General features: G+C 43.4%; 2 protein-coding genes and 1 pseudogene across 5 annotated transcripts; 1 reads left to right on the top strand and 2 right to left on the bottom strand.

Annotated features, from left to right (window-relative positions):
• Positions 1-902: 902 nt before the first annotated feature.
• Positions 903-4,662, top strand: LOC103710336 (Protein kinase superfamily protein). 3 transcript variants are annotated; one of them, XM_008796010.6, is made up of 4 exons: positions 903-1,273; positions 1,431-1,836; positions 1,933-3,007; positions 4,188-4,662. In XM_008796010.6, the coding sequence occupies exons 2-4, from the start codon at positions 1,442-1,444 to the stop codon at positions 4,470-4,472; spliced, it is 1,755 nt and encodes a 584-aa protein (XP_008794232.2). In that variant the 5' UTR covers positions 903-1,273; positions 1,431-1,441; the 3' UTR covers positions 4,473-4,662. The 3 variants fall into 3 exon arrangements, with proteins under 3 accessions (XP_008794232.2, XP_088558545.2, XP_089780818.1); XM_088702419.2 differs by having other exon boundaries at positions 1,064-1,273; positions 4,169-4,662; XM_089924692.1 differs by lacking the exon at positions 903-1,273 and having other exon boundaries at positions 1,332-1,836; positions 4,169-4,212.
• A 6,244-nt stretch (positions 4,663-10,906) lies between these two features.
• Positions 10,907-13,486, bottom strand: LOC103710338 (peptide-N4-(N-acetyl-beta-glucosaminyl)asparagine amidase A pseudogene; annotated as a pseudogene). The gene has a single exon (XR_015967797.2). The product of XR_015967797.2 is annotated as a peptide-N4-(N-acetyl-beta-glucosaminyl)asparagine amidase A pseudogene (transcript).
• Positions 13,487-14,861: 1,375 nt separating this feature from the next.
• LOC103710384 (peptide-N4-(N-acetyl-beta-glucosaminyl)asparagine amidase A-like) lies at positions 14,862-17,087 on the bottom strand. The gene has a single exon (XM_008796077.5). The coding sequence runs from the start codon at positions 16,990-16,992 to the stop codon at positions 15,226-15,228; it is 1,767 nt and encodes a 588-aa protein (XP_008794299.4). The 5' UTR covers positions 16,993-17,087; the 3' UTR covers positions 14,862-15,225.
• Positions 17,088-19,446: the final 2,359 nt, after the last annotated feature.

Genomic DNA, 19,446 nt, shown 5'->3' with positions numbered 1-19,446 from the left:
GCTGTTTCTTTCTTCACGTTAGTTTTGGGAATCTCTCGATTTTACAAAAAAGAGAAGAAAAGAAACCGATGAGCTGACCCAAGCTACAATAACCAAATGATTGAGATAGAACATTAATGGAATGGAGATACACTTTCTTGTTGGTTTTGCTTCCTTGTTGAGCAAGGGTTACATACTATTTCAACTTTCAACCTTGCAATAGGCACTCAACTTTCTCCCCTTAAACATTATGGAATTAATATTATTTGCAGCCATTCAACTTGGTCCCCCCTGACTAATTTGCTAACATCCCACATGATCTAATAGACTTGAAAATCTGGATCAAGTATTGCCATCCCCTAGAGAGAAGTTGTACAGCCGAAGGGAGGCAAAATACTCTCCAACAAAATAGAAAGAATCGAGCTCACGTTGACTAATAAAAAAAAGATGCTATATGAATTTATTAACTTCGGCTCCAACTTTTCCATAAGAAGTAAAAAGAGTTGGTATGAACTGGCACGGCGCTTGGCCTCAAGACCCTGGCCATACCAAACCAGCATCAAGAGTACTTCTAACAGTATATTGGATCGGCTCCCACTTTTCCATAAAAAGGAAAAAAATTTGGGGATCAATATCTCAATAAAATGATCTCGATGATTAGCTTTGTCTCATGTAGCATTAAATACATATCCTGCGATCTATTCCTTTACTCAGTGCCAGCACAATTAGCTCTCTGTCTCCTAATTAGTTTACTTTTAATAACTAATCTAAGAATCCATATATTTTAACTGTTATTAACTGCTAAAGATGACAACTTCGAGGTCTAAATAGTTTTTTTAGCCAGTGATGGGTGGCCGAAACTTTGTGTGGCTCTGAAACGCCTGAACCGCCACAAAAAGAAATCCGAACGAAGACAAAGAAAAGGTGGGCACTGAAGCCGCTCGCATTCTGCCACAACGCAACGCATCCAATGCTGCTTCTCTCTTCTTATCCCGAGAAACAGTGACAAAAGAGGGAGCATACCAGAAAAAGGCTGAGAGTTTCTGAGACCACATAAAAGGGGCAATGAATCCCCTCGAAGACAGGCCGTTCTTTTCTCGTGATAGCGTAAAGATTGGAGTACCCCATGGAACGAGCCCAATGCCGCCTTCTTTTCTGCCTCTCCTTCCCTTAAAGAAAGACCCCGCGTCAGACCAAGATCACATGCACATTTACTCCCCCTCAACGACACCACCGTCACCACCATGTCCTGAAATTATTCAAATCAGACCCACCTCAAAACCCATGTCGCAAGGTAAAGTAAAAAAAATAAAAAATTGACGTCCGCCACTTCCTTCGCATATTTGTAGTAGCTTGGAAAAATGTTGAAGCCCAGGCATCTCCGCTTCCTCCGCTAACACCTCTGTTATCTTCCTCTTTGGTTTCCTTTTTTTTTTTCTCTGTGTTGAAAGATCTTTGAAAGATGGCAGCTGCTCTAGAGTGCTGGTCCGGCCGGCCCAGCACGGACGAGGACATGGTGGAGCAGGTGCTGATGAAGACGCACGACCGGTCGGAGGCGTTCCCCTCCGCCTCTTCCTCCTCCTCCTCCTCCTCCTCCTCCTCTGCGACATCCTCGCCCGCCCGCGCCGCCGCCGGCTCCAACCTGCCGCCGACCAAGAAGTGGCAGCGCCTAGGCCGCAACTTCGCGGGCGCACTCGCGGCCCTCAAGAACTCCCTCAACCGCGACCCCTCCCCCTGTGGCGACAAGCTCCTCTGGGGCGGCGTCGTTCGCAACCTCACCCAGCTCTACCCAGGCAGCCAGCTCCCCGAGAAGCTCATCTCCGACATCCGTCGCCACTTCGATTCCTTGCCCAACAGGTTATATCATCACCTCCCGATCGAACTAAGCATTTGGATTGACGACATCGGCTAGCGTTTCATCTTATTTATCAAGTAAATTTGTCCATGTTGCAGCTACGCTCAGGCGGGCTTCGACATGAAGGAGATCCTGCTTCATGTCCGATTAGTTGAGCAGGCGACGGCGGAGGATCACCCGGCGGTGCATATCCAGGAGGTCCATGATGACGATGGAGCTGAGGGAGTGGCCTTCAAGATCACATTTGCCTGCAACTCATCGGTCTCGTGGCCGGCCATGTCCGGAGCTCTCGGTACTTCCTTGATCTGCTGCAAGAAGATCCAGATCTTCGAGAAGAAGGGGTTAACTCTCGGGGCCGTCACCGTCCTGGTCCAGCCTGGGAACGAGCGCCACTTCAAGTCCCGGATCGAAGCTGCCCTGAGGTCGGCGGCGAAGAAGCCCCGGAATAATGTCGTGAAGCTTCCGTTTGGGCTGTGCGGTTGCCAGGAGGAGAGCTCGGGGAACGTCGAGGAAGATATCCAGTTTGATGGGGATGATGGTCAGAGGGTTGATAATGAGGCTTTGCATCGGATTCAGCTCCCGACCCCGTTGCCGGAGTCTTCGCTTGTGGTGTCGATTGATGAATGGCAGACTATTCGATCCGGTGGCGAGGAGATCGGGAAATGGATCCTGACCTCCGATGAGGTCGAGTTTGTCGAAAGGACAGGGCCCAATTCATTCAAGGGTGTGTACAGAGGGAAGAGAGTTTGGATCAAGAAATTGCGGGGGTGCGAGCGGGGCAGTGCCTACGATATCGAGATCAGGCAGGACTTGCTGCAGCTGATGAGCTGCGGGCAGAAGACCATCCTCCAATTTCATGGCATTTGCATAGAAGAGAACCAGGGGCTGTGTGTTGTGACTAGAATGATGGATGGGGGATCTGTTCATGATGTAATGCAGAAGAACAAGAAGTTGCCCATTAGGGAAGTGATGAGGATTGCACTGGATGTCGCCGAAGGGCTCATGTTCATGAACATTCATGGAGTTCCTTACAGGGATCTCAACACACACAGAATTCTCTTGGACAGGCAAGGGAATGCCTGCCTTGGCGACATGGGCATCGTTACATCTTGTAACAGTGTCGGCGAGGTCACAGAGTATGAGACAGCCGGATACCGTTGGCTAGCTCCTGAGGTTAGTGTTTTTGTTGTTTTCTTCACATAATTGATATTGCTGTTGTTTCTTTGCTATCACTACTTGTTCCATCATGGTTCACCTAGCTTTACTCATAAGGTACAAATTACATACCTGATTTGCAACTAGCTAAATCTACAGAGTGTATTTGTTAGTGAAGAATGAGAGATCGGAATAGCTGAGGAAAATTTGATGGTGTGGAGTGAAAATTGCTATCTTAATGATAGTCTGTTTCAAGCAATCTCTTGGGAACTCCAATATTTGATCTCTTAGTTGCTTCATTTTTGATCACTTGAAGAGAGACAGGATGCTTGTAAAGTTACAAAAAATTAGGATAAGCCCAATTTACAGTGCAGCTGCAGTCAAAAGGCCTTCTAGTTGTTATCCGGAGGTTGGTGTTGAGAATTATTATTTGCATTCAATCATATATATGGACCCTACATTCTCCATCAGTGCTTCGTTAATTCAATTCTTTTAGGGTATCTACCTCCTCTTCCTTGACTCTTATAAACACATAGATGATTTTTTTTTTTTTTTTTGTGTAGGGTCCACTCTAGATGCTTGGCAGAAGATGGTCATCTTATTTCAGTAAAATTAACACCATTCAGTATCAAAAGGCCATCTTTAAATGATCATTTTAGGATGTTTCTTCTATCCTCTACTTCGATTATTGGAAACATGTACCGGACATTTTCTCTCTAGGAGTCCTGGAAGATCTTAGCAGCAAATGCAAATGCCTCCGTAGCATGCGCAGCATCAATTTAACCCTGAAAGCCCTTCTTATAAGTGATATTTTTTGGCTTTGCTAAACTTCTTCTGTTATTACTTAAATCTTTTCTCTCTCTCATACCAATGTGTACTCAGATGCCATAAAAGAAATATAACCCACCTTATGGATTGAATACGCAAGTCATCTATCCATCAGACAAGTAATAACTGACATGATCCAGGAACCCAAGCTTTAAAAATGTAAAATCAAGAGGGGACTCATATTGCTTTTTGTAATAAGTTTTCTAGCTGATTTCACTTAGCAAATTTCCAATCAACTTTTATGCTGCAAGAAAGAAAATTATAATACAATCGCACCATTTACTCACTAAATGAATCTTATGTGTTTTTAAGCTAAATTCTGAGGTAATGATGAATTAGCTAATGATATAGCAACGAGTTGCAAGTGCAGATTATTGCTGGGGATCCTGAGAGCGTGACAGAGACTTGGATGAGCAATGTGTATAGTTTTGGCATGGTGCTCTGGGAGATGATAACTGGGGAGGCAGCATACTCTTCTTACTCGCCGGTGCAAGCAGCAGTAGGGATTGCTGCCTGTGGATTGAGGCCAGAAATACCTAAAGAATGCCCACAGTTTCTGAGATCCTTGATGATGAAGTGCTGGAACAATTGCCCCTCAAAGCGCCCTCAGTTTTCAGATATCATCGCTATAATGCAGAGGCAAAGCAATAGATAAGCCTCTCTTCCTTTTCCCTCTACCTGGGAGCTCGATGCAACAAGCTGCATCTACCAGGAGATATGTAAAGTAGCACTAATTTTGGTTACTGTTTCAATACCCGAACTCTAAATGTGGGATCTGTTGTTCTTTGCAAGAAACTGTTGTTACTTTTCAACAAGAAAAAAATCTCTCTCCTCATTCCATTTAATCCGCATACACAGACACATGATCCTTGGATCCTGTCGGTTTGTTTGCTTGCAGATGTTGTAGACCCTAGGGGTTTGATTGGATAGAATTGGCCTGTTGTATTTGGATGGTCGGCCATATCAACTTGGGTGCTTGAGAATGCCTCAGATTCTTGATGTTTTGGCTTCTCTCTCTCTCTCTCTCTCTCTCTCCGGGAGCAAAGCATCTTCTTGTTTCTCCGCAACAATTTCTATTTGTATCATGGATGTTTGGATCGATTGAAATGTTACATGCTTTCCTTATTGTATGATGTATATGCTCTCAGATTGTCTCATTTAGCAGCTTATCACAGACTTACAGCTCAAAAAACTTTGCTGGTGGATGAAGGACCAGCAAATTAGTTGATGTGGGACTATAACAATCTCTCCAACTAACTTTTTGATGCCCGGAGGGCTTACCCATGGCCCTAGTTCCATGCTACTCTAGTATATCTCTAGTAAGGGACCATCCACATGATTGATAAGACTCATGCATTTGATTTGTCTCCGAGACCATCAAAGCTCACAGTTTAAAAAGCTTAAAGCTATTGGTTGGAGGGCTGGCCCAGCTTTGTAAACCTATGTGGCACCTTCTTATTAGTGGGATTGTGACGTGCTGCTGCAGTTGGTAATTTCTCATAACCTGGTGTCCTTTCTCTCCAGGTGTCTTTTCTCTATGTGGCCCTCTTATTAGATGTCATGAGGGTCCGCTTGGCTCCCATTTCATATTCCACTCATGCTGTCATCCCTTTCGCACGCTACCTGGTCCGTCTAACAAGATAAAGAACACAAGTGGGACGTGGGGACCTGAGATTCCTACTTTGTTTATGAATTAGATCCAGATCAAGAAACTGGGTCAAATGGATCCGGCCAGCTATAGTTCCCAAACTTGATTCGGACTAGAGACAAGACCAGGTGTCACAGATCTGAACTCATCTGGTCCCAAACCTTGTAGGAGAAAGTTCATCTAATTTAGGGGCAGATAGCAAATTAACTACCAGGGCCCTGTAACAGAAACAGGAGTAACCTAGGAAGCCCCAGGATCATTATATTCTGTACCTCATGGTAGGATTCTCGGTACACAAAAAAGAGGCTATGCATCCAGTCTTAAAAGGAGCTCTGTGTAAAAAGCATTTGTATTGTATTAGTAACTGTTGTCATAACTTTAGTTTTGGATGTTCTTTTGCAAAAGAAGCATGCTTTGTGGGAAGATAAAGGTCTCCTCCCTCAACCTATCTATGCGCACACTAATGTACATTATTGGGTTCTGTCGGTTTCTTTCGGTGCAATTTGTAGGTTCTATTTGATTAGATTGGTCTTTTGCCTTCTGGATGGCCGGCATAATCACCTCTGGTGCTTGAAAAAGCTTGGATTTTGATGTTTTGGCTCTATGCTTTCGGCCATGCAATTTCTTGTATCTCAGCATCGAAAATGCTTATATATATATATATGGAAGCAATGAGCTATACAATGGGATAGCTCTTCTCCAAAAGCCTCTAAGCTTCAATTACCGAGAAGTTTACGGGTTTGATAAGTTGACACTTTCAAATAATATACCTTTTTTTTCTACAAAGTGTTATTTTATTTTTCTAACCAAAGCAAAGGTAGCAAGTTCTGTCTTACACTGAGTTTTTTTTGAAAGGCTATTATAATAGATATTATTAATGGGTATAACATATGCATTAACAAATAGCGATAGTAAAATAATGACATTATTTATCGATAACCACCTTTTAGAGAATAAAGCATTATTTTTTTAATTTGACATGTAGATAGTTTAAGAAAATATTGTTGTAGTTGAATTAAGAACAAATCATTCTTTCTTGGTATATAAGGCTTCTTCTTATTTTACCAAGAATTGTGTAATTGTCACCTTCTTTCTTTAGTTCGTGCATCTGACGTACAAGAAATGTTCTCCAAAACTTTTTGCTCTGTACGCACTCACATATCGGCCTGCTCTCTCCATCACACCGTGTTTTTGCTTGCTTATATCGACTTCACGGATGCTTCAAAAGTTATCCCTTTTGTTTGCATCTCTCTGGCCTATTTCTTTCGAGCCGTTCATGGCCTCTTTTATTCCCCCAGTTACAATCCCTGGCCTTCCTGTTAAGTCATCATCAGGTCCACTTAAGTCCCATCCCCTATTCTAATAATCCTATTCTCCTAATGGGTGACGCATGATGTTCGGAATTTTAAAAGAAGTGGGAATGAGACAGCCAAAAAAAAAAAAAACACCCAGTTCTCGCACAAGATACTAGAATTGCAAGTTTGTCAGTTTATAATTATTACATTCCTAATTCATAATTATCAGAAGAACCTAATTTATAGTCCGACCCAGTTTGGATTTAGACTTGATTTACATTTACACATGGCAGACCATAGCAGTCTTAATCGGCTCAGAGGGTCGGATCCAATCCTAACCATTATGTAAAACTGACCTTGGATTAAGAAACTAGAGCCTAAATAGAAGATGAGACGAGTTACTAAGTATGGCCTCTAGAGAGCACTGAGGTTGAGTAAAAGATGATAGAACACCGATAAGTTTCTGAATCTTACTAGGTAGAATCCCAGGTTAATTCCACATTCCTAACTTGTTAGGTCTGTACCAAATGAATACAACACTAGATATCGGGCATCGATATGTAGCCAACGTAGATGATTCTAGTATTCTCTGTAAAAATGACAACTCCTGCAAATCTCTTTGGAAATGAGCCAAGTATCTTAGAATTTGATCGAGTAGTTGAGAGGCGTTCGGAAGGGAAAAGTCGAAGTAGATCGAAATGAAGCTGAAATAAAAGTTGCGCAAGAGCTGCTAAGGCAAATTATTATGATGTTGGAAGATTGCTTTTGTTTGATTAGTCCTAAAAAGATGCAATTTTTTGCAACCGAAAGGATCTGAAATAAAATTATAATATGAAATAAAGAGCATATTTCAACCATAACTTAATGATATAACCAACAAGCAATCTTACCGGAGCCTGTTCAGGTGCTTATTTTACGTGCCTCAACTATCTTACTTTTTTCTGATATCCCACACAGTTCTCCATAGCATTTTGAATCCCATTTCCATGAAGCTGAATTTTGGACATTCTCCATGAAAGTAATTATTTATAATGCTTACAACCAATCGATTGATCATTTTGTGCTGCCCAGGAAAAATAAGACGATAGTCTGATCACTTGTTAATCTTGTGATGTAATCATTGCATCGCCTATGATGTTGAACAAAAAAAAAGGACAGAATAATGGAATAGAACTAAACAGCACAGTGAATTAAGGTTGCGTTCTGAATATGCTTCATCACGCTTAAAGCCTTGGAATCCAAACACTAGATGTCTGAAAGAAAAGAAAAATGGTGGGATTGGATACAATGGTCAAAGTATACAAACTGTCTTTATTATGGACTGCAAAGGTTGCACTTAGTTTCAATAAATTCCTCTAATTTATAGTTAATACTTCTTGGAAGAACTGATTGACTGTTTAATGGTGTAAGGGCAAAAGATGATGAACTTTCAATAGTAAGCTTTGAAATTACAAAGACATCGCACACAACAAAGGACACTGTGTGAAAAAGAAAATATTTAAACGTTAAGGGCCCAGGTTACTCAAGTATCTTCAATATCCTCCATCAGAGATGGTTTCCATCAAAAAGTATACATGAAAGATCTATTCTGAAAAATGGCAACAGTAGAAAAACCTGTGACTATCTGGTAACTCCATAATTGCCAAATACACATGGCTATACATCCCCATCATAAACCTTTGTTGGCAGTGGGAATCAATCCACAGCCCATTGAAACTCAGAATACAAACAAGAGGATGGTGATGGATCTTTTCCTCTTGATTTACATAGCAGTGCATAAAGACTATAGCCTGATCTGCCCTTCTATGCATGACATTGGACTTACCTAGGATCCAAAGCAAAATCCAAATGAGAGTTGCGACCTAGTTCACTAAGTGGAATTCTTGAACCTCACTTACCCATTAAATGAAGAATATGAGGATAAAATGTGCATATATGACTATGATAAACAGGAGCTTTAAAGTTGAGAGAGAAAGCGAGGGATTGTCTTCAATTGAACTATTAGTTTGAGACTTCATAAAAATAAAACTAAGGGAAGACTTGGAAGGGGAGAGAGTGTAAAGCTGCTCAAGTTTGGAGTCTAACCTTGCCCCATACCAAAGATGAGAGATGCAGAAGCAAGGTTCGCCATCTCGGTACCGGATCCAGTACCGGTGCCACACTAGCACAGTATTGATACGGTACGATACGAAATTTTTTTGGCGCACCGAGTATCGGTGTGCCACCCATACTAGATACCGGTACTAAACCGGTATGGTACGGTACGCCCCATACCGCCTAGTTCGGGCCGATACAACGTCCCATGCGTAGAAGACTATAAAAAAAAGGAGCTTTGAGGTTGAGAGAGAAAGCAAGGGATTGTCTTCAACTGAATTGATAGTTTGAAACTTCATAAAAATAAAACAAGGGAAGACCTGGAACTGAAGAGAGTGTAGAGCAGCTGCACTAGTTTGGAGTCTAACTCTATACCATAACAAAGGAAGCAGAATGAACAAACAATGCGTAGGGCATAGGAGTCCAGTTTCATGCTTCATCGAGTGACTCGGGAAGTGAAATCAACAAGCATCTTTACAAGCAATACAAGATAAAGGCAAAATTTGCAATGTGTATATTACCATGGTACAACGAGAATCTCCTCCCAGATCGTGGGATTATGTAGCTAATATACTGCTTCATAGTGGAGGTCAAATATGAGAATCAAAAAAAATGAAGCCATAAATTAATATCAGAGAATTATAAATATTCATGAACCAAAATCAAGGAATCAAATCTTGGTTTAATCCTCCATAGGAAAGCCAAAAATCATGTCAGCATATGGCGAGTCTACATTGTTTTGGTCATATTAAAATCTGGACTTGCAAAATAAAATATGATCCTCCATACATTCTATCCAGTCTCCACTCAATATCTCAATCTAATATGCATTCTTACAGGGGATTTAGTCAATCTACATTTAACTCCAAACCACAAAATCTAGTATCCTAGGCCAGATATTAACTATCAGGGACAAAAAGAAAGGAAAAAGGGGGCCCTTTGCCCAAAGATCAAACTAGTCTAAAAGCCGTCCCCTCACTGTGAATTCTAACATCTTTAGCAGCATATGGTTATAATACAACCACCAGAAAGAAATGGGGTACAAAAATAGGCAACGCTCTTTGCCCTTGGTTATAAAATTTAACCAAGATAGAATCATTTCAGCTTTGGTCCTCACTTGTGCAGACCCAACTAAGTTATGCATCACTGTATCATGCTCGGAAAGGTTGCAGTTGTCTGCAGAATTTATGCCCTTCCAGAGCCCAATAGGCCAACTACTTAGCATAGATTCTTCCCCTCACAATAAAAATCTAAAGAAGCATCTCATGATCTATGTAGAAAACAAAACAAACTTTCCCATCCCCTTTGGTGGCCCATGCATGGGGAGGGGAGAAGTAGCCGTGTTGTTTGCAAACAAGAAAGGGAATAAAAATGCTAAGGAGCACCAAACCAAAGGCATCGCAATATGCTTCTATTAACTTTCTGTGCAGTTAACAAACCTCTGCATAAAAATGAGAAAATTAGTGAAAAGTGCAAGATAAGTTTGAAGAAACTGCAAGCATAAAATGGATTACAGTCCCTTAAATGAATTCACATATCTCCCGGACCATCATAATATGCCAACATTTTACTTAAAAAGGAGAAAACTAGGGAAAATCATAGGAGAATTGTGCAGCATATTTCAGGTAGACATTCATTAAAAAACAGATAGCAGCCACTGAATGGGTTTGGAGTTAACTGCCCAGCAATATATGATTATCCGTTCAAGTACCATATACATTATTGAATCAACATGTATGAATGACATTAAAACTAGTAAATACTGAACTCAGAAAAGGAAACATAGTAATCTGTTCCAGCGACGGCTAGTTGAGTAGATATTACGTGAATCATAAGTAACAGAATATTCCTACCATATTCCTATAAGACATGCATCACATCCATACAAATAAGGTGCCTTGATTAGTCAATAATTAACAAAAATATGTGGGTAATGATGGGCAAAAGGGGTAATGACATAAGAACCACAGCGAACTCAAGAATATCAATTGAAAAAATGATATTGATCTGAAATCCAATGGCATAAACATCCTCCAAAATCAAACACTTAACTAATACTGCAGCAGAAAAGCAATATTAAAATGCTGATACATTACATCTAAAGGACACAACTTTGATGTTTGATTTTTCCCCCCCAAAAGACCATGCTTTATTTAAACCTACTAGGAACCATACGAGATATGAGTACAAAATACAGAAGAACACAAAATGAGGGAGGTCAAACCCATCAAGTTGAAAGACATAGCAAACACCCTAAGTTATGCATATATAAACATCTAGATCAAAGGATAGAAGGAAAACATATTACGATGAGGCAACAGAGTAAGAACTGGTTGTATTGTCACTTAGAAGCACACCATCTCTAGCACTGACCTTCCGCAAGTAGGAACCACTGTTATCCCGGCACTGGTATGTCTGACGAGTGCCTGCAGAACCAGATAGAACAGAATGATCTTGGACCAGCATCCAGCCCTCAGCATCCTGCCTATCAACTAGAGCACTGGTGGCGACCACTTTATCCCGCAGAAGGGTGTATTCCTCATACAAAGTATGGGTAAGATTAGTCTTCGATGTATATGTGTTATTTTCCCCGGGCAGAGCCAAAGTTGCTATCAGAAGAGGATATTTGGACTTGTAAGTTCCCTGAGACAGTATGGCCTTGGGGCCTGTTCTGATCCTTACATCAGTCTTCACCTTCCCCTTCATATGAACTCCCTTGTAGCTCCCATCATTCATAAATTCTATCGAACTCTTGCATTTTAGCTTCTGATCTACATCGGTGGTGAGATTCCCCAAGGATGAATTCACCCAGCCAGAGAAGTGAGTCTTCCTCCCTGCTTCTATCTTGAATGTCCCATTCAGCAAGTGAAATATGTAACGGCGGGAGACAGAAATCTCTGGGGCTTTGTAACTGACGAGCTCAGCGGTGACAGAATCTGAGTGTGGATCCAGCCAGAGGTGCAAATTGGCATCCACAAGCCAAAAGTCTATAGCATCGGTTACCCCGAGGCTGACATTGTGGAGCTGGCCATCTAAGAGAAGGCCGAGGAATGGTGTCAGGTCTACATTGTAGGATGGAAGATCGAATGCCCCGAGAGAAACAACTGGTGCCCAGAACAATGGGTTGATCCCTCCGGTGAATATAACAGGGAAAGGCACGACTGAGCCAACGAATTGCCCATCGATTTTCGCGACAACCTCCCGGAATGAGCCGTTGCCTCTTCCAGTAGTGAGATTGTTCTTCTTGATGTATTCATCAGGAGGATTAGAGTACCAGAACTCGTCATTGGAGTGATATGAGACGTAGATCTCAAGTACTGCCCTGTAAGTATTGTTTGGGATTTCGAAGATCTTGAAATGCACATCGGATTCGTTCTGAATTCGGAACCAGAAACCACCTGCGCTGTCTTCATTGGAAATGGGGATAATGAGATCAGCCGGCTCTTCGTACAAAGACAGCACCTTTGCCTTGCTTGTGAGAGGATTACCAGCTTCCACTGAAGAAAAATCTAATCTTTCCTCAATTCGACCCAATTCCACCTCTGCAGTAATCAAATCCCTGGAATCTTGAGGCAAGAACCCTAGAGCTAATGGTTCTCCACTCCGCTGCACCTCCACCTCCTCCTCCTGCTGATAGAAATCAAGAGAGACGTTCACATGGTAGATGCCAGTATAGACGTCATTGACGATGTTCTCGAGCATCATCGCGACGGTGGCATTGGAGCGGCGGAGGAGGGCGGAATAGCGGGTGACGTCCTTGCGGACGCGCCAGAAGACGCCGGACTCGGTGGGCTCCGCGGTGCTGGTGCGGAGGAGCTCGGCGCCGTCGAGCCACACGGCGGCGATGCGGTCGTACTGCTCGCCTGCGCAGGCGACGGAGAGGTCGAGGACGACGCGCGCCCATGGGGCGGGGCAGTCCGCCGGAGGGGAGTAGTCGGCGGAGGCCGGCGGGGAGCCGTAGGTGTTGGCGAAGTCGTGGCGGAGGAGGGGAAGGGAGCAAGAAGGGAAGCCGGCGGGGAGGAGAAGAGAAGGACGGGTGGGGTCAATGTATTCCTGGGGACCCGAGGAGGAACCGGAGGAGGGGGCGCGAAGAATAAATCGGTCGGTGAGGAGGGCCGACGCGGATACGCGAGCAGAGACATTGGTGTAGAATAACAAGAATAGCAGGAATAACTGGAATAGCGGGAGGGGTTTGATATTAAACATTCTGGACAATGATTGCTTTCCTTCTGCGGCGTGGTAGGGGTATTAGAAGGCGGTAGTTCTACGGATGAATTGGAATTGGAATTGGAATTGGAATTGCAAGGAAAGGGGCAGGCATTTGCCTGGAGGCTCCAGAGACTGAAAGGAATAGCACCGGTCAGGATTTAGGAAGCTCGATTCAGCTATTGGAAGGGTCCTGGAAGTCGTCTAAGAGTATGTGTTGGGTATTGATTGGCTGCAGAGACAGTCTGCTGTTTTTGTAGGAACACGGAATGACGATTGGAGGAGGAATCAAGCACGAACACGTGAAAGGAATGACGGGGTTCACCGTCGTCCGGTAAATCCCCAGTCCCAGCGCTGTCCGCTGGCCGCTGCGGAGGCCTGGAGCTAATGGGCATCCAATGGTACTGCCGCCTACTTCATTTTTGTGATATAGGAGAGTTACCTTTGGCTTAGAGCTAAACTTTGGAACATCAGAAAGATTGACTTATTGAATATAAACGATAAATTCTGAAGAGGAAGATGCCACCCTATTCTCAGAGACATCCAGAGGTTAGTTGTGGGTTGCCGTTTGATTCAAGTTGCTTATAAGTTTCGAAAGGCGAACAGGACTGCAGACTGGGTCGTCTCATTTGCTACTCACCATTCAGAAGAGGTTCTTTGGATGGAGCCCGACTCTGTTCCCTCATCTTTATGTAGCCTTCTTTTTATGGATGCTGAGGATAGTATTCATACTAGGCTGACATGAACTACAATTGTATCAAAAAAAATAAAATTATAATACACCTCGAATAATTAAAATATCTGAACTCTTTGGGCATTCTATAAATTGGCATACCGCTCCAAAAATATTTGACACATTGGAGCCATACAATATGTTCCAATGAGTGATGCATCATTTGGTATGCTGATAAATCCATAGATAGAGCCATGGTGGTATCATTTAGATATCCTTTTCCATACACTTGACTTGTGCTTAGATAGAATTTTCTAATCCTCAAATTTTCTTTAGAAAATCTCATTTATAAGTGGAGCCTAGCTAGCAAATTATGCATATCTAAAATTCAAGATCACCTTCAATCCTATTAGTTCTTAAATTTCTATATGAAGATGCATGCAGCTCGTTGCAATTTCGTGAACGTGTAAAACAGTCATATGATCCAATTAGATCTTGATAAAGTTCTCTTTGCTCGGTGTAAAATGTTATTAGCCAAGGTTGGGTTAAAGAAAGAGAAGGACGAAGTTGTTGAATTATATAAAGATCGAGAGATTGTGAATCGCAACATGTTTGTCATTCTTTGATTTCCTAAACTAATAATAGGTTGTTGGTTTGTTTAGGAGTCATATAACAATACAAGAGCCAAAGGATATTGAAGTAATTCAGCTTTATATACTAGCATATACATCACTTTTCTTGCTTTCAAGGTGGTACCCGAGAAGCTTCAGATTTTGGTCTTATTTTAGTCTCGAATATCAATAACTACAAGCAAAACTAAAAACTTATAACGTAAATCACAAGAATTTATCTTGGGAATCCTTGAGACTTCACATGATCCATGGCGATCTTAGAATCTCGTTTTTGTGTTTGACAAAGCAAATGGCTGCAGTCTCCATTTTTCTTTTAAAGGATGGAAGTAAAAAAAAACAAATAAACGCTCGTTTGTTTTAGCTCAAACATGCTTGACGCTTTTCCAAAGCTAAATTTAAGTTTTTATTTGAAAAAAAAAAAGTGAAAAAAAAGTCTCATAAAGAGTCAAGTAAATCAACCTGAAAAATTTGTTATTTTTTTGAAAATGCTTAAATATCAGCATAAAATACACTCACATATATTATAGTAGATTCAGTGTAACAATTAAGTTTTTTTTTAATAAATACAGACCTCTTGCAAGCATAAGTAAATAATCAACATTAATAATAATTTAATAGTAATTCAACAACTTCTTTCCCGTATGATCATCCGGGTGCTAAGATTGGGTATAAGTATTCCAAGAAGAAATTAAGAAGTCCTTCGCATGATTAAGCCCCTTCCCCTTCGCCACCCTCTCAAGCGATTCAGCGAGAAGCCAATCTCAAGTCTTTATTCTCACAAATATACTCCCTAATATAAATTTAATTACTAAAAAGGGAAGGGCGGCGACACCATTGTAACTCAGCTCCAACGTTTCGTCTCAGGCGTCGGCGACGGCCGCACAGGAGGCACTCTTTGTGTCCATCATCACCGCGCCGCCGGCCGTGTTCACGTTCCGGAGGTAGCAAGTGCTGCCGTCCTTGTAACGGTAGGATGACTTGGTGCTGCCGCTCCCCCAGACCGGCGCGTCGCCGTGCATCAGCGCCGACCCCTCCGCGTCCTGCCTGTCGGTCAGCGTGCTCGTCGTCATCGCCTGCCCCTCGCTCAGCGTCACCATCTCCGTCAGCTGGTGGTACAACCTCGACTTCTGGAACAGCGCGCCGCCCGCCGCGCTCACCATCGACGTCTGCACCTGGAGCGGCGCCTCCACGTAGAGCTGCACCCGGCCCAGAAGCTGATGACCCTTTTGGATCGCAACCATCATCCTTTCCTTGTTCTGGAGCTCGATCTGCGTCGTGGAACCGCGGTTCTGGACCTCTACTTGGCCCTTGAACTTGATCTTTTGGCTCACTTGGGTGGTCAAGTTACCCTTGGATGAGCTCACCCAGCCGGTGAACCGGAAGAGCCCCTCGGCGTTGATCTCCGACTGCCCTTCCTTGTCTCTCCATTCTGCGTTCCGGTTCATCTTGATCGGCGGTGAGATGTATTCGATCAGCCCGGCTTGGACGGAATCGGACCAGGCGTCGACCCAGAGGTGGAGGTTGGCGCTGACGAGCCAGAAGGGCTGGGCGTCTTGCACACCAAGCCCGATGTCATGGGGGCGGCCATCTAGCATGAAGCCGAGGAAGGGCGTCAAGTCGAGGTCGTAGGACGGCATGTCGAAGGCGCCGATGGCGGCCACAGGGGACCAGAAGTACGGATTGATAGAGCTTGGGTAGAGTACGGCGAACGGGATGTGGCCGCCAACGAAGCGGCCGTCGACGGTGGCGTAGACCTGGCGGAACCCGCCGTTGGCCCGAGGGGTGGAGAGGTTGGAGGGTAGTGGCTGGTGGCGGTAGGCGGAGCGGAGCGGGTTGGTGTACCAGAACTCATCGTCGCCGTGGTAGGAGACGAAGATCTCAAGAACGGCCCGGTAGGTGTTTCTCGGAATGGTGATGGCGGTGGAGGGGACGTGGGTTTCGTTATCGATTCGAAGCCAGAAGCCAGAGCGGTAGTAGCCGTTGGGATTGGAGACGGGGACGATGAGGTCGGCCGGCTCGGAGTAAAGGCCTTTGATGGAGGGATGGGCGGCAAAGCCAGCGGCAAGGCGGCGGAATGAGGGGGAGAGGGCGCCGCGGTAGAAATGGAGGGAGACGTTGGCGGAGAAGACGCCGGGGAGGATGTCGTTGGAGTTTTCGAGCATCATGGAAAGGGCGCCGCCGCCGCCACTGGCAACGCGGCGGAGGAGGGTGGCGTACCGGGTAATGTCCTTGCGGACACGCCAGAAGGCGCCGGGGGCCATGGGGCGCGGTGTGGCGGTGCGGAGGACCTCGGCGCCGTCGATCCAGATGGCGGCGACCCGGTCCTTCTGGAGGTCGGAGGCGGAGACGGAGAGCTCGAGGACGACGCGGGTCCAAGGGAAGGGGCAGTCACGGGGCTGGGTGTAGTTGGCAGACGCCGGCGGGGAGCCGACTGTGTCGGCGAAGTCTTTCTGGAGGACTAGCAGGGAGCAAGTTGGATTTTGACCGGCGAGGACCGGCGGAAGGGTGGGGTCTAGGTGCTTCAATGACACAATTGGGACGGGTCCTGCAACGGCATACGTAAAGGTGGCCATGCACGCCAGGAGGAGGAGGAGGAGGAGCGAAAGGTGGTGATGGCTGGGATGCATCTTTGGACTTCTTTTTTCTTTCCTTCTTTTTTGTTTAAGGAGTTGAATAGGGAAAGATATTTCTCTATCTATCCCTTCTTCAAGTCTCGAGGGGTCTTGGTGAGACTCCCCTGAGTCCTTGTGGGGCTTTTTATATCCAAGCAAGAGAAAGGAAAGGCAGAATTAAGACGAAGGAACGCTTAAAATGTGTGCATCTTTGTGTTTCATTATTGTTTTTCTTGTATTATTTACAGCAAATGAGAACGGAAGGCGATGAACAGCATAGTACAATTATTATCTTTTTTTTTTATATTATGAAAACCGCAATTTATATAACTCTAATTTAAGTACATCCTGTCAGATCAAGAATTATAACTCTAATTGTGTCGTACAATTATTTGCTATGTTGTTATAAACAGCATCTGGCCTGATGAATAACGTGACAGCTTGAATTGATTCGATATTTTTTGCTTCGTTTGCAATAACTAGCGATGCTTTCTCGGCAATTCATATTTTCATCTGTTCAGTCCCCTCATGAACTCTCCGTTTGTTAATCCCCCCCTCATGAACTCTCCGTTTGTTAATCCCTGAATGGACTACGAATCGTGGGTCCTCTATTATTGCCTTTTGAGCGAAGGCTGTCCATTTTTAAATTATGTTATGTTGATCGGCGAAGAAACGAAATTAAATTTTTTAAGTTATTTAATTTGTTTGGGTGCGATTATTATGAAAACATGTTTCATGCCATATGAAACATTTGTTTGAGATCATCAATCAAATAATTAGATTTTGTTTCATCCCATTCACTTGATGAGCCTCAAAATGATGATTTTACTATAAACTTCAGAAAATGTCCATTTTATTAAAAATGTATAATAAATTTTGTATATCAAAATGTCTAAATTCAACTCTCTTTTTTTCCCGGAAAACAATCAATTTAGTTTGTTTATTTAGATCGTAATACTAGTTTAGATGGTTATAACAACACTAAAGGTTAGTGCCGTACTCTGACAGCCTTGAAACATATGAAAATCATTGTTTCCAAAGTGCATAACAATAAGAACTTAAAGTATTATTTTATCTTCAAGAAAGTGAGAGGGTATATAACTTTTTTAATCAAAAAAGAACAAAGCATAATCCATCTTGGATATATACATATTTATTTTGTATAAATTTATTCGCAAATATATAAGGCCCCACAAGTTGTATTTTTTTGTACAGAGAAAGATTTTCCTTTCTTTGCAGATGGATGAATCAAGGATTATTTGGTTCTTGCTGTAGCTAATTTATCTAATCATAGCCATTCAAATGAAGGTTAAATCTCTAAATCCTACTTAAAGATTATAAAAACTAGATAACTCATCAGTTTTCTAATATGCATAATTTCATACCGCCATGCACTCAATAAACTCACGATAATTAGCATGTCTGTTGCTGAAACAATGCAGAAAACTACCTTCCAGCGTTCTTCTTCTTTTTTTTTTTTCCTCATTTGCAAGAAAGTATAGGATTCCTTGCAGCTCCACGGCCCAGAGAAGAATGTTGTGAAGCTGCCACACTTGCTGCTTGTCTCCAACAGAAGCCATATCAATCCCCAAACAAGGGATTCAAGTCCTTCAACATTGGATGCCATGAACCATACAACGCTTGTACGAATACATCCAAGAAAATCAAAAAACACAAGCTTGCAGAGTGCCAGTGGTAGCTCCCTTTCTCCTCACCACAGAGGAGATCCTGAATGGTGGGCCGCGTAGGCAACCACCCAGTCAGCCGCCCTGTTGGTCTCTCTAAATATATGCTTGACCTCGAAGGCCACACCATTCCTCACCATCATCTCAATATCTCCATTCTATTATATGTTAATATTTTACCGGACCACCATCCTCTCCTCAAACGTTATATGGCCCATGCATTGCTTGTTCCACGAAGCAGCTAAACTCGGAGAAAAAGAAAAAGATTCATAACACTAAGAAGAAACAAGAAAATAAAAATACTTTTCCATCAATTACACCGAGTCCTTCCAATCGGGCCCCTTTCCACTTCAGCTAAACTCCATCACGTTTCCGCAACTGGCTGCCGAAACTCTGCCCCTCAAACTATTCTTAATTACCGAACTCTGTAACGTTCTCTCCGATTGTTTCGCAGGCAATTCCAATATTTACTTGGTCCATATTCCGAAAAATATTAGAACGCAAAAGGACACAGGCGAAGATCTGGACAAAGAAGTAGCGAAACGGTAACGGGGAAGAGAGGGAACCTCTTAGAACGGATGCAGCAACGACGATGAATCCTCCGCCAAAGAATCGCCGCCGCCGTATTCGTCATCTCCTTCCTTTCCTTCCGAAGAAAACTTCCCGGGCTTGGGATTAGGAGGGGAAGGAAAGGGCAAATCGAGGTCGAGACCGAAGCCTAGCCCTAACCCTAACCCTAGCAAGGAGCTGAGCTTCCTCGTCTTCTTCTTGACCACCCTTCCGT

Source organism: Phoenix dactylifera, chromosome 8 (genome assembly GCF_051530095.1).
Source record: "Phoenix dactylifera cultivar Ajwa chromosome 8, Ajwa_hap1_PhDact_Kaust_v1.1, whole genome shotgun sequence".
In the NCBI taxonomy this organism is placed as follows: Eukaryota; Viridiplantae; Streptophyta; class Magnoliopsida; order Arecales; family Arecaceae; genus Phoenix; species Phoenix dactylifera.
The sequence above is the reverse complement of the archived record's forward strand: the minus strand, read 5'-3'. Positions and strand labels throughout refer to the sequence as shown.